This window comes from Elgaria multicarinata, chromosome 9 (genome assembly GCF_023053635.1).
Source record: "Elgaria multicarinata webbii isolate HBS135686 ecotype San Diego chromosome 9, rElgMul1.1.pri, whole genome shotgun sequence".
Classification (NCBI taxonomy): domain Eukaryota; kingdom Metazoa; phylum Chordata; class Lepidosauria; order Squamata; family Anguidae; genus Elgaria; species Elgaria multicarinata.
In genome coordinates, this window is record NC_086179.1 from 85,430,314 (window position 1) to 85,445,039 (window position 14,726).

The 14,726-nt window shown below is 40.9% G+C and overlaps 1 protein-coding gene across 1 annotated transcript in view; it reads left to right on the top strand.

The window, feature by feature from the left end:
* ITPR2 (inositol 1,4,5-trisphosphate receptor type 2) overlaps positions 1 to 14,726 on the top strand; it is a 286,514-nt gene that overhangs the window by 107,761 nt on the left and 164,027 nt on the right. Inside the window, exons 25-29 of the mRNA XM_063134243.1 lie at positions 550 to 715; positions 3,473 to 3,646; positions 11,362 to 11,451; positions 11,547 to 11,672; positions 13,811 to 13,933. Coding sequence (XP_062990313.1) covers positions 550 to 715; positions 3,473 to 3,646; positions 11,362 to 11,451; positions 11,547 to 11,672; positions 13,811 to 13,933 — 679 coding nt within the window. The remainder of the gene's footprint in view (positions 1 to 549; positions 716 to 3,472; positions 3,647 to 11,361; positions 11,452 to 11,546; positions 11,673 to 13,810; positions 13,934 to 14,726) is intronic.

A 14,726-nucleotide genomic window follows, 5' to 3' on the forward strand; every position in this document is an offset into this window, starting at 1 on the left:
GAGGGGTTGGAGCTGCCTTCCCTAACCTGCTGCCCTCCAGATGTTTTTAATTGCAACTACCAGCATTCCTGACCATTAGCCATGCTGGCTGGTGCTGAAGGGTCCAAAATATCTTGAAGGTTGAAGTTCAAAATATCTGGAAGGTGCCAGGTTGGGGAGGACCTAGTAAGAGGTACATGGTGAAAGATGTTGCAATGGTCAGGTTCCAAGCAGCCCCGACGAAGAAAGACAAGGCACAGAAGTCTCTACAGCAGCAACATTGTCTGACTGAGGGACCAAACCTGAGGCAGCAGTTATGTAAGGCTGGCTAAGCCTGTATTGTCTCTCTAGGTCACGAAGGTGCATGGGGCCTGCTGACAAATTCCTTGAGTTGAGCCTCATATATATATTTTCATTATTACTTTGTCTCTGTGGTGAGAGGAAGAAGTGGTCAAGGCACCGAGATGCATGCCGGATGGAGAGTTCTCCCAGGAACCTAACGACAGAACAGGGCAACTTTCTAATGCTTTATTATCACCAGAGTCTCCGTTTGCTTTTGTGTTTGTGCAGAAAAGAAAAAAATGCAGTGCAGCTGGATGATGAAGGGGGAAGGACATTTTTGCGAGTCCTCATTCACCTTATCATGCACGACTACCCTCCTTTGCTTTCAGGGGCCCTGCAGCTGCTGTTCAAACATTTCAGCCAACGCCAAGAAGTTTTGCAAGCATTTAAGCAGGTATAACCACAAGTGTGCCTGGAAATGTGGGTTAGGTTGGGGTTGGTTTTTTAAAAGGCTATTCTTTTATGTACCGTTACGTTGCTAGTGGTTTATGTCTATAAGCCTTTCTCATAATGATACAAATTTCACCAGAATGTGTATGCATTGCCTTTACCTGAGTCAATGGAAACTGCTCATTTAGGCCTGGTGCCTGGTCAGACGTTACCTTTCAGTAGAGAAAAGTAGAGGCTTGTACATACCCCTCCTCCTGGCCCACTTAGTGCAGCGTTCAAACCGGGTTATACCACTTATAGGCAATGTACTAGGCTTTTCCTCTACTGAACTTGCACAAGCTACAAACAGCGGGGAAGTTTTTGTTTAGTATTTGACAGTTGCTGCATAATGACCTTCTACCTATTATTAAAATGGGGCTATGCTGATTAGGTGTATAAGCATCTGCAGTTCCCTGTTAAATGACAGCTGAGTAGCTGAGTGGCTGACATGTTTTTGTGGAGGAAAGAAGGATCTAATTGGGAAATAAACTGAACGGGCTCTAGAGAAAGGTGGGAAATGATTATATGTGAATGAGAGGTACCCAAGGCTGTGCATGTACACTCCATGATTCAGTGGCGCTTCAGAAAAGCTGCAGAATGTGGGACTGGCTATAATGTTCAACTCCCTAAAAATCTCTTAGCTTTGTTTTTAAAGCAACTTCTTTGCCTTTATATTTGCAAAAACACACACAAAATATTTATTTATTTATGTATTTATTTATTTATTTATTGCATTTATACACCGCTCCCATAGCCAGGGCTCTCTGGGCAGCTTACAGAAATTCTAAAATTGAGATAAAAACAAGTATACAAAATTTTAAATTCTAAAACACAGAACATACACACATAGAGTGTGTATACACATATGTGTGGCCCATCCTGATTAAATTTCAGAATGCTGAATGAGATTTGCAGTAGTCAGAAGGTGAGGCTACTTGCTCCTCAAGGATTTAGCTGTGCAAATAGTAAACATTGCAAAATAAATTATGCACAGTGATACAAATTTGGTTAAACTGAAATGTTTATACTGGTTGAAGAAATTGCTTTTTTCACATCACAGAATTTGAATTACCTTGGTGCAGAAGTTATTTTTAGAAACCTTAAATTATGGAGACATCTATCAATTCTTTAACAAAACAAGGATCTGTGTTATTAGGGAGAAGCAGCTTACAGTGGTGTAATAGCTGACATTTCATTTGTGAAAAGTGATCTTTCTCCCCTAAATTGTAGCAGATGTCTACGGTGAAGGACTATTTGGTGTTATGCAATGTTATCATTTTATACTGCTTTATACTGATTTTTCTCACAGTGCTTATATTGTTAGTGTAGGGATAAATGTCAATTTCAGTTTCACTTAACATCTTCATTAACAATCTCTGCACGCAGACAGCCTAGTAGCCAGTTTTGCAGATGGTAAGAAATTAGGACGCTATGAGGAAAACCTTTTGAAGAAAGATGTTTGCTTTAAAAGAAAACTCCACTTTTTCGCTTTGCTACAAACATCATCAATTGTTTCTTAAGAAAGAAAAAAAGAAAGAAAGAAAGAAAGAAAGACATTTCAGATATCTGGTCAGAAAATGAACAAAATGCAAGTCACCTTAGGAAGTCACGTATGCTAATTCATTATGGATAAAATAACCTCAATTGTTCAAAGAGAGATGTGAATGTATTTCTGTAAAATTAGTTGAATAAGGAGAGAAAACAGCAGTTTCCCCATACCAAAAATAATAAGAAGGGGGAATTACCATTTTTTCTTTTTTGATTAATTTTTCAGAGGCATAATGAGGTTATTCCTCCCCACCATGTATAACAATGTATTTACCTCCTAAAATTACTTTTATTCATTTTCTTACCAGATTCCTAAAATTATTACTTTCAAAGGTTTTCCTAATAACTTCCGAACTCTGTTTAAAGTTCAAAATGTATCATTTTTGCTGTCACTGTTCAGATTTGGAGTACATGCATTCTTTGGGTATCATTTTTCTTCCATGTCACAACATCAATTAAAAGGATACATTGCTATGCTATTTCACTACAATAAAGTTCACACCCAGTATCTTCATTTTTGAACTTGTTGATTCATGCATAGGGATGGACAGGTCAGACAATTTTCAGACCATGACAGTATAGCACATCAATTTGTACACGTATTATGGTGAAATATGCATTAATACATACTTTGTGATAAAAATATGCATTTTAGTCACATTTTGCTGTGCTTTTTATGCCAAAAACTGCATCATAATATTTGGAGACGTGCAGGTTTGGAAGGATAAGTGTGTTACAGTCTGCTCATTAGTTCATGTTGTGTGTGAATGAGGCCGGTTTGCTTCCAAATGTGGACCTAACAAAATCCTAGAACTTCCCTACTCATGAATGTTGATCACTGGATAACTGCACCATCAAGTGCTGAATTGCATGTAAGCCACCGTTCATCAGAACATCATGGTTAAGAGGAAATTTTGACGTCATCTCAAACAGTGTTCAGCTGCAAGTTATCAAGTGCTGAGTAATCAATTGATGAGATCAAGTGATGTACATGCATGTGTGAACCAGCCCTCTGATTTCTTTTGCTTTTAGTTGTAAATACTTTGCTTCCAATTACTAATATCTGCTGAAAGGTGAGGTCTTTCTAACAGATGAAATCAAAGAGTTGAATGGAACCATCATAATGTCTGCTGTTCGTACAGTAAAACGTTTGTGAAATTCTGGGTATTGACAGGTTCAGCTGCTGGTGTCTAATCAAGACGTGGACAACTACAAGCAAATTAAAGCTGACCTCGACCAGTTAAGGCTTACTGTAGAAAAATCTGAACTTTGGGTTGAAAAGAGCAGCAGTTACGAGAGCGGACAGCTGGGGGAAGGTCAGACGAAAGGAAGTGATGAGCCCATCGAGGTGTGTCTTTTGGTCTTGATCCGTTGGTGTTGTTTTTGTTTTAATAGCAATGGCTTAGGCATCTCTTTTTTTTAAAAAAAAATGGATTATTTATTACCTTTAAAACAAAGGTTCTAAAAGTGATTTATAAAGGAACATTCGGCAACAGTTAAAACAGTCCTGAAACATCTTCTGAAGTTTTCGCTAAGTTTTGTTTGATCTCCTTGCCTGGGCAGATGGTATCAAGGGTTCATGGCTCTCAGAATTCTTGGTGCTGGGGAGGTTGTTGGAGCTGCTGGGGAAACAGTGATGCAAGAAGTCTCTCCCTAGCTTTCTTGCTGCTCTTTTTCTTTCTGGGCCAGTAATGGCTACAGAGGAATAGTCATCTTGCTCTAGATGCATCTTCCCAGGAGCTCCAGGCCCAGGTAACACAAAATGTTAGTATCAAAGAGCAGGAGCTTCTCTTCACCTGGCCAGATACTATTAATGACATAAGCCTTCTTCACACGAGGCTTTTATCAAGCATCCATCGGTCAGTTATGGAAGTTTGGGGTCCTTTTCACAACTTCGTCAACCTTCGGTGCCTCTCTCATCATTTTTAAGCTTTATTCCACCATTTTTTAACTTGCAAAAATGCAGTAATATTTCTGGAATTGTGCAATATCACTGCGCCATCTACTGGTTGTATCAATGGAACACATGGAACTTGCCCACAAAGCAAATGGCTCAAAAAAAAAGTGGGGGGAAGCATGTGTTTTGCGCCAATTGTAATCCTGCAAAGACTCAGGAGGAAGAAACCCCAGTAAGACTAGGATTTTTGCTTCAATGTGGAGAAGCCCATGGGGTAACTTATTAAGAAATAAAGTTAAATGGTGCTGCCATAAATAAAGCAATAATATAATACATTTGCTAAATTCTGCTAGTGCAACATAAAAAGTTGAAAGTACCTCTTCTAGAAATTCTCCAGTTTTCCCTGCTTCCTGTGTATTTCAGTTAGTACCTTTTCTGCTCTTGTCAGAGGACAGAGTCAGGGTTGGTTCTGCCATTTGGCAGAGTGAGGCGGTTGTCTTAGTCAGCAAACGCTGTGGGGTGTGTGTGTGTGTGTGTGTGTGTGTGTGTGTGTGTGTGTGTGTAGCCTCCCAGCTATTTCACCTGAGCCACTCAGCGGTTGCCCTCTGTTAAAAGACAGAGCTGCATTTTCACACAGACTATTCCCACTATGCCAGCCTCCTGTGCTTGGATGCAGCGGAGAATGTGTGCCTCTCGCCACGGTTCAAGAAAGATTCAATTGCCAGCCAGTCCAGTAAGTTTCTGTACATGGAATGGCGGTGATGAAGAGGGACACCCACCTGGTCCTCCACATCAAGCAGCAAAATGTCTTGGGGCAGCCCTGGGCAAACCAATGTGCCAATGCTAAATGATATATAAAAGGCCCTGTTCAGAAGACACCTTAAACCACGGTGGTTAAGGCTTTTTTGTTAACAAAAAAGCCTTAACCACCGTGGTTTAAGGTGTCTTCTGAACAGGGCCAATGAGTCAATTCACTCTTGAACTGGGAAGATCTAGCTTGAAATTTCTATTCAGTCATGAAGCCCACTGAGGTAGGTAATTTGCTGCAAAGATAAAATGGGATAACCCCAAATGCACAACACTGAAGGAAGGACAGTACATTAACGTAATAAAGAATATGTTTCAGACATCATCAATTTTCTATTATAGTTATTTTATTTTGGGATTTAATTGAGATAAGACACACAGTAATTTTATAAATATATATATGCAAGGTGGTGGGGAGGTCAACTTTTTAAATTTGTTAGAATATTTTTCCCTTTGCAACTTTGCCAGTTAATGTGATACCCACACACACACTTCATCACAAATCTTTCGTGCTGATCATGAGGTAAGGCCAATGTCTCAGTACTAAAGAACAAAGTAATCTGTTGTAGACTGCTATTGATACAAATATTGTAAAATCAATTTACAGCACAAAAAGCGTTAGACGGGATGCAGCACCAATAGAAAAACTAGCAAAGATCTCCTATCATCACCAGGGAAGATAAAATACAGCTTGTATTTTATTTCACTAGAAAAGCCTGCCACAGAGCATGATGTGTATTCAGCTGCATCACTATTAATCTATAAAGACCCATCAGTGCCTTCTGATGTGCCTTCGGAAAATGCTCTTTCTCTAGAAATGCTCTGATTAATATGTGTCTTGTATTTCCTTCTTTTGTTTTCCTGGATTACAAACCAAGGGGTGTGTGGTAATTTCAGTGCATTGAAAAAAGAAAGAGTATCAGACTGGAATAAAAATATCTCCTTTTCTGATGAGGTAACCCTCTAGTTTCTGTCATAAAGTTTTTGTCTTTTTACATAACTCAGCTGTGTTAATGTTATGAGACAAACACAGGATTGGGAATGCCCTATTTGTTGAACTAATGTAGATTCCAGTCTGAATGGGTTTAAAAGAAGAGTAGACAAATTCATGAAATATAGGTGGCGATTGGATGTAGTATCTAAATGCAACCTCCATAGTCAGAAACAGTAGATGTCAGATGACTAGAAGTTGGGGAGAAGCAACATCTTCTGTAATTTCCGTACTCAGGTTGTTTACGGATTCTTTGGATGATGTCATGACCTTCCAGTTTCACTTTTGCGTCTAACCAGCCTTTTTGGAAAGTTTTTTTCGAACAGAAAAAATACAGCATCTAATTGTGAAAGTGAAAGAAAGCACAATTTCCTCTTGTGTACTTGCACTATTTTGCTATACCATAATGCCACCTAGAGGTTCTGTAGTAAGAATCAGGAAAGGAAATGCTCCTCAGGGAAGCAAATGGACCCCAGTTCTACAACAAAACTAAAAGTAGATACAGCAGATTAACAGAAAAGCTCCAAATGTTTATTTCCCTCTTCTATCTTCTGATTTCTCAGTTGTTGTTTTTTTAATATGTAAAACATGTAGTCTACATACGTCCTTGTTTTAAGATCTTGGGGCGGAGGAGAGGAATGCCTTTTTTCTTACTTGATTAATCAGTCCTCCATATTATAGCCACTGCACATTTTTGATCAGTTGATTAATAATTAGCAAACATTTCCTTAAGAAGCTGATCACTGGTCATGAACTTGAACTCAGTTCTCATGTAACTGTGGGTAAATTTCCCTGCAGAGCTTCTTGTCATGGTGTAGGTGGCCATTTTGAATATTTGGGGCACAGCAGGGCGCGGTAGCTTCTTGTTGTGTGTGCCTACAACAAGGGTGGGTTGTTGGAGTGATTGACAAGCTACCCACATATCTAAAACAACCCGTGAGTTCTTGGTGACTTGTAAACTACCCCCAAAATCCGCCCTCACAGGGTTTGCATGTTGCGAGTAGCCATGTGGTAGGGGCTTGGATAGGCCAGCTGGTGCCTGTGGGCACCTGCAGCCAACTGTGTATAATAAACTAATAAGCCATGGTGGGCTGCAGTGTACTGGGCCCAGAAAATCCTTTTGGTAGCCTTGCCTGCTCTATTGGTGTGAGATTTTTCTTTTTCCTAGTACTATATTCCTATGTTCGCTTGGCACCTACATTATATGCTTTTAGACGCCAGGTGAAGACCTTTTTATTCTCCCAGCATTTTAACAGTCTATAAATAAATTTTAACTTGGTGTTTTAAATTTGTAATTTTGCATTGCTGCTGTTTTTAGCTGGTTGAGCTTTTATATTGTATTTTATAGTATGGTTTTATACTGTTGTTTTATACTTTGAATGTTTTTAATTTTTGTGAACCGCCCAGAGAGCTCCGGCTATTGGGAGGTATAGAAATGTAATAAATAAATAAAATAAATAAATGTTTCTTTCTTTTTGTAGGCCTTTGAAAGAAATATCTGTTTTTGCATGTTATGCAGTTTAATCCTCAATGAATGCTGTGAGCTTCTATCTTTTTGAAAAGCTATTCTATACATTTATTAGAGAAATTTGCTATTATCTTAAAATCCAACTTTATTAGAGAAGTTTGACTTTAAATGCTCCTTGTTGAGCTGCTGCTTACTGGAGTTGTACACAGTGGAGGCTGGTGGCTCCGATGTCAGTCGGGCAGTAATTCCTCTCCGGATTTCTGTCAGAACTAGAGTGGATTCACCGTCCCACTGACTTCGGAGCCACCAGCCTTTACTGGTCATACACCAATAGTAGGCAACATACATCCCTTTGGATGACTCTAATTTGCTGATTTGTTGATTGTTTAAAATTGCCTTTTATCACACGGGGTACTGTTGCTTCTCCGCCCACGCGTTTGTCCCTCATTACTTCCTCTTTCAAAAGAGGACGTAAACAACGGGCACATGGCCCATTCAGTGAGCCGTTTTTATCATGCTGCTTCTGCACACAGCAGGAGGTAGCAGCAAGTTCCATCTCAAAAAATAAGTGAGACTTACTGGGAGCTCCATCAGATGAGCGTTTTATTGCACGCTCGTTGCTGGGCACTCATGGATTTTTGTCTGCCTCTGACACACTTCCCGCCTCTTCTGGGCTTTTTCGTGTGATAAAAAAACACCCCAGTAAGAAAAGAAAGGAACTTCTCATGCAAGCACCAAGTCATTACTTACTCTTGGAGGGACGACAGCTTTCGCTGACGTTTTCTTGGCAGGCCTTATAGCAGGGTGGTTTGCCGTTGCCTTCCCTGGCCGTTATTACCTTTCCCCCAGCTCACTGGGTACTCATTTTATCGACCTCGGGAGGATGGAAGGCTGAGTCGACCTGAGCCGGCTGCCTGAAAACAGCTTCCGCTGGGATCGAACTCAGGCCGTGGGGAGAGTTTCGGCTGCAGAAACTGCTGCTTTATCGGAAGTTGTCCCATCTCCTGCTATGTGCAGGAGAAGCAGCATGATCAAAATGGCCCACTGTTTTGATGGGCCACGTGCAGGTGGTTTACTTCCTCTTCCAAAAAAGGAAATAATGAGGGATAAACACACGGGCAAAGAAGTGACAGTGAGCAAATGTGATTTTCCCCCTTGTGATGATGGTCTGGGGTGTTTTTTTGTCATGAGAATAAGGCTAGAAGTGGTGGGAGGTGCACGGAATGGAGACAACAATGTGAGAGGATCCTGTGAAAATCCCTGAGTGCCCAGCAATGAGCATGCAATAAAACTCCCGTCTGATGACGCCCTTAGATGTGTGTGTGTGTGTGTGCTGACTGTTTGTATGTTTGTATGCAAATGGTTTTTACAGTTTGTATAAAGCATTTTAATGGTTTTTAATCTTTGTAATCTGGCTAGAGAGCTTCAGCTATTGGGTGGTATAGGAATGTAATAAATGAAGGAAAGGTAATAAAGGCTTTCCCCTTGATCCTGTGGGAAGCTACTGTCCTGGAGATTTCTTTTAATACCCTGGCGAGATCTACACCAAGCATGATAGGACACTTTGAAAACATTTTGAAAACTGTATATGGAGTGTGTCCTTGGCCCCAACAGTTGTCACTACTATTATAAACCGTTTTAAAGCAGTAGTGTAGATCCTGCCCAGGAAAGTGAAACATGGCGCTCAACAATGGGCACTCGATGATTTGAAAGTACTGAATGCGATCTTAAAGATGGGGCAAATATAGAATAATATGTAGGACCTGAAACAAAAAATTGCAATGTGCCCACTCTGGTGCCAGCCGTACCCTCCTCCAGGACACTCCATTCCATTCCCTCTCTTTTCTGGTTTTTCTTTTCTATGTGATAACTTTTCTATGTCTACTGAGTATGTTCAATGGTCATTGGGCTGTTTGTTTGGTTTTGCTCCCTTAGGTTTTCATTTTTTTACAGGACTTTTTTTTGGAGGGTGGGTGGGTGCTTCTGCAAACTTATGGGGTCATTCTAGCACGCTGACACCTCCGCCTTCTCAGTTCTCATTCTGACTCCAATCCTTTCAGTACTCACCACCTGGGTTTGCTGTGAGAAGGAGTGATCCTTGGTTCTAAATACGGGATCATGGGTATCACAATTGTGTGGGATCACAAGGAGGAATAACAGATTTGAAACATTCGAGGATCAAAAGGTTTTGAGAAGTTGCACTTCCTCTTTCCTAGCCAGAATAACAACAGGGAGAAACTGAATTTAAGTGTGTGTGTGTTAAAAAAATTGCCCTCTTTGCTGCAGTATTGTCAAATGGATATCCTTTCTCGAAGTCCCTTCCCTTGTCTGTTAGTCTAATAGATTATAAGCCTGACAAGGAGTCTCTCTCTCTAATCTGCAATGCCTAGTTACTGTAGCAACTTTAGACATAATGACATCAATACAAAAACGAATAAAAATAACATTAAGAACAAATAAAATGGAGGAAAAGAAAGATGAATTCTAAGGAATCTAAAAAGGTAGAATTTTCAGTGTGCAGAACTTGTTGACATCTGATTTTGTTCAGCTCTACATTTTTTTTTCTTATATGGCAAAATACACATGGTTGCACTGGGCATATTAGCATCTGAGGCCTTAGCTAGACCTAAGGTTTATCCCGGGATTGTCCCGGAGTCATCCCTGCCTGCTCCTGAGATCCCCGCTGTGTCATTTACATGAACAGGGATGACCCTGGGACGATCCCGGCATAAACCTTAGGTCTAGTTAAGGCCTTAGGCTCCAATCCTGTTACGTGGTGTGCTCTCATTAGACCCATGTACAAACTTGCACACATTCTAATGAGACTTACACCCGCTTATAAGGAATCTTTTGACATTGGCAATAGAGCGTCTGTGGCTAAGTAAGGCGATTCTTACTCAAGAAACTTACAGCACTGAAGGGGATAACGCCACAATGGCACATTTATTGAGGTTTGAACAAATACAAAGGCACAAGCTAGTTTTGGGGAAATTAGCTGAGCAAGTAGAGGCTTAGAAGCAGTTTCAAGACTGAAAAATACTTTTTGAGACTTAAGAGCATACACAAAGAGACAGCAGGGGAAAGAGGAGAGGGAATCTTTAAAGGCAATATGCCTTTCCTTGGGCTGCAGCCCTTTCCTGTAGAGCAGAACTGGTGAGCAGTGCAACTCTTGGTCTTAGGTGAAGAGGAAAAGAATGCAGCCAGGCAAAGCACTCCCTCGTGGCAGCTTGCTCTCGCAAGCTGGAATGTGTAGTATGCTCTGTGGTTTTGGTTCAGAAGGGAGAGAGAGAGCTAGCCTGCTTCTTCCCTCAAACTTGAGGGTTTTTGTATGATCTTATCTAAAGATCTACTTGCTATGGGAACAAAAGAGGGTGAGTTGGGATGATGGCTGTACTTGATGCAGCTTGGAGTTCAGCAACAGGGCTGCATTAGCATGTGTATGACCAGGTATGACTCTTGCCATCCAGCATTCATATTCTGCTTAGTTTTAACCCTACCTTTGTCTCTGGGGAATGCATTTGAAGAAGTCTATCAGGAAATGGTTACTCGAGCTAGGCCTTCTGTGAATGCTCTCAGTCTGTAGGTGGGGTTTTGGGTCACTTCAAAATGGAGTCAGTACTGCTCACAGAAGCTACCTTGTAACAACCCCATGCCTGGAAGTAAGTCCTATTGCATTTAATAGATCTTAGTTCTGAGTAGACACATATAGGATTGCATTGTAGTACTTCAGGTCAACTTGGGGAACTTTTTGGGCCACTGTTAGTGAAAGATTGTCTACACCTACTTTACATAGTTTCCATGCCTTTTGACACTACACTTTTCTAGGTTTAGTATTTTTAAGTTAAAATTCTCTCTCTCTCTCTCTCTCTCTCTCTCTCTCTCTCTCTCATTAAATTATAGGAATCAAATATGTTAAGTCCTGTCCAGGATGGAAGTAAGAAACCTCAGATTGATTGCAACAAGAGTAACAACTACAATATTGTTATGGAGGTATGCTGATAAAATACTTCTGGCTGTCAATTAAGTATTCATTACGATAACATTGTACATTTTCCCTCATGTTATGTATTACATTTTATCCTCAGATTTTGATCCGCCTAAGCAGACTCTGCATCCAGAATAAAAAATGTCGAAACCAACAGCAGCGTCTGCTTAAAAATATGGGAGCGCACTGTGTGGTATTGGATCTTCTGCAGATACCCTATGAAAAGGTAATAAATGGATATTTATGGAGATTATAATTAAGGAGGATAATTAAATGTTAATAGACATTTGAAGGTTATTCTAGGCTTCACTGAACTCAGTGGGAGCAGTGCATTTCATAGGCTGTACGTAATGCATTTCTCTAGAAAATTGGTTCTAAGTCTTTTTGAAACCCTGAATTATGCCTGAACAAGATATACAAATGCATGGAAGTGGTACAGGGCCACACATACTATTTATTTATTTATTGCATTTCTATACCGCCCAATAGCTGAAGCTTTCTGGGCGGTTCACAAAATTAAAACCATTCAAAGTATAAAACAGTATAAAACCATAATATAAAATACAATATAAAAGCACAACCAAGATAAAAACAGCAGCAATGCAAAAATACAAATTTAAAACAGCAAAGTTAAAATTAATTTATAGACTGTTAAAATACTGGGAGAATAAAAAGTCTTCAACTGGCGTCTAAAAGAATATAGTGTAGGTGCCAGGTAAACCTCCTTAGGGAGCTCATCCCACAGCCAGGGTGCCACAGCAGAGAAGGCCCTCCTCCTGGTAGCCACCTGCCTCACTTCCTTTGGCAGAGGCTCATAGAGAAGGACCCCTGAGGATGACCTTAGGGTTCGGGCAGATACATATGGGAGGAAGCGTTCCTTCAGATAGCCTGTATCTACTGTCACCAGCCCTGCCCTCCTAGTTCCTGACTTTGCTAGGAGGAGTGGCAAGTTCTGAAGTCAGGTTTTACTCTCATGTACTTGGACAAGAGTAGAACTCTCCAAGTGATGGGGACCTTGTCTCATCAGGGTTCCCAACTGCAGGTGGTGGGTGGTTTCAAGTCAATGTAAGAGGCACAGCCCTGTGGCCCTTACATGTGTTTCTATACCCTGTTTGGGCATAACAGCTGACAGCACATGCAGGCAGCCCCATCTTACAGGAAGTATTCCTTCTTTTTGAATCTATCACCAGGTTTTAATCAATTAGAATCATAGAATCATAGAATAGTAGAGTTGGAAGGGGCCTATAAGGCTATCGAGTCCAACCCCCTGCTCCATGCAGGAATCCACCCTAAAGCATCCCTGACAGATGGTTGTCCAGCTGCCTCTTGAAGGCCTCTAGTGTGGGAGAGCCCACAACCTCCCTAGGTAACTGGTTCCATTGTCGTACTGCTCTAACAATCAGGAAGTTTTCCTGATGTCCAGCCAGAATCCGGCTTCCTGTGACTTGAGCCCATTATTCTGTGTTCTGCACTTTTGAAGGATTGAGAAGAGATCCTGGCCCTCCTCTGTGTGACAACCTTTCAAGTATTTGAAGAGTGCTATCATGTCTCCCCTCAATCTTCTCTTCTTCAGGCTAAACATGCCCAGTTCTTTCAGTCTCTCTTCATAGGGCTTTGTTTCCAGATCCCCTGATCATCCTGCTTGCCCTCCTCTGAACATGCTCCAGCTTGTCTGCATCCTTCTTGAAGTGTGGTGCCCAGAACTGGACGCAATACTCAAGATGAGGCCTAACTTAATTAACTATCGCTGCCCTAATAATAATTGATACTTTCTCTTCAAAGTGTCTGAAGTTATCCTTCATATCTATACAAATTACTATGAAATGTGTAGGAGTTATGTTCTAAGCTTCACCAAATATTCCTATTCCTTAAAGAAAAAAACTTCTACAGAGGCTAGAAGCAGGGTCTCCTCAACAGTACCCCTGGTCTTAAGGAATTGCCTCCCACAAAAAACCTAGTGGAAGCAAATAAAAGGGTTTTTTTTTCAAAATGTAAACAGATTTCCCAAACAACTTTTAAATCATTGACTGATTTGGGGCATTTATTTCATTTTAGTTTGTTTCTATCATATATTTTCTAGCATTTCTAAGCAGCCATTATTTTGATTCAAATATAAGTAGGATATAATAAAAATTGCATTTACACACACACACCCAAGAAATTACGTAGGCAACATTGATGCACTTTGGAAGAAACAGGAAGCTAGCTCTATAGGTCTGAGGAAGTGTGCTGCCCTTTGAAGCTAAGAAAGGGAATGAGGAATATATTTCTGATTATGTGAATGTCAGTGCCTAAGAACTAACAAATCTATTTGTTATTTTGTCTGTTTCTTTTACATGTGAAAAAATAATAATTTACCTGCAGATTGATGAAAAAATGAATGAAATTATGAACTTAGCTCACATGTTTCTTCAGAACTTCTGTCGTGGAAATCCTCAGAATCAAGTTCTCCTTCATAAACACCTCAACTTATTCTTAACACCTGGTGTGAGTATTTCATTTGAATTTCTTGCCGGAAGTCATAACCACTTATATTATCAAGAGTTGCATTAAGTGACATGTCACATTTAAAATCTATGGCTTTTCCCCATCCCCTTTGGTACCATTGATACCAACGTTAACTGCAGCTAAAGATAAGGGATGTCCCTAGTTAACCAGGATGGTTAGCCTTAACCACAGTTAAATTGAGTGCCAATGTATCCCTTAACCCTCTATCAAGAGATTGAGCCAGGGCTGGCATCAGTGGTAGGCATGGTCGGGCACCTGATGAGGGTCTACACCCCTTCAGAGGCCCACTGACAAGACCTACTCCTCCTCTGCACCATAGCAATCTGCTTGTTCACTGCCTCTCACTCCGGCCCAAATGATGGTGGTGGTCAGAAGGAGGAAAAGTAGATGCCAGGACCTTCCTTGCTCAAGCAAGCAAGTGATAGCAATGGTGAGAAGGAGAATAAGGAACAATAGCATCTGATGTCCATAGCATAAGAAGGTAGATCTCCTGAGAGGGGGTTCCACTGAGGATATCTTCTTGTCCGGCGAGGTGATGTTTGCCCTGTCCTGGACGGGGTTGCACTCTCCCTAAAGGATCGGGTCCGTAGTTTGGGGGTGCTCTTCGATCCAGAACTGTCACTTGAGGCACAGGTGAACTCAGTGGCAAAGAGCACCTTTTATCAGCTTAGGCTGATATACCAACTGCGCCCTTATCTGGACAGTGATAGCCTAGCTACAGTTATTCATGCTCTGATAACCTCTCGCTTGGATTACTGCAATGCGTTATACG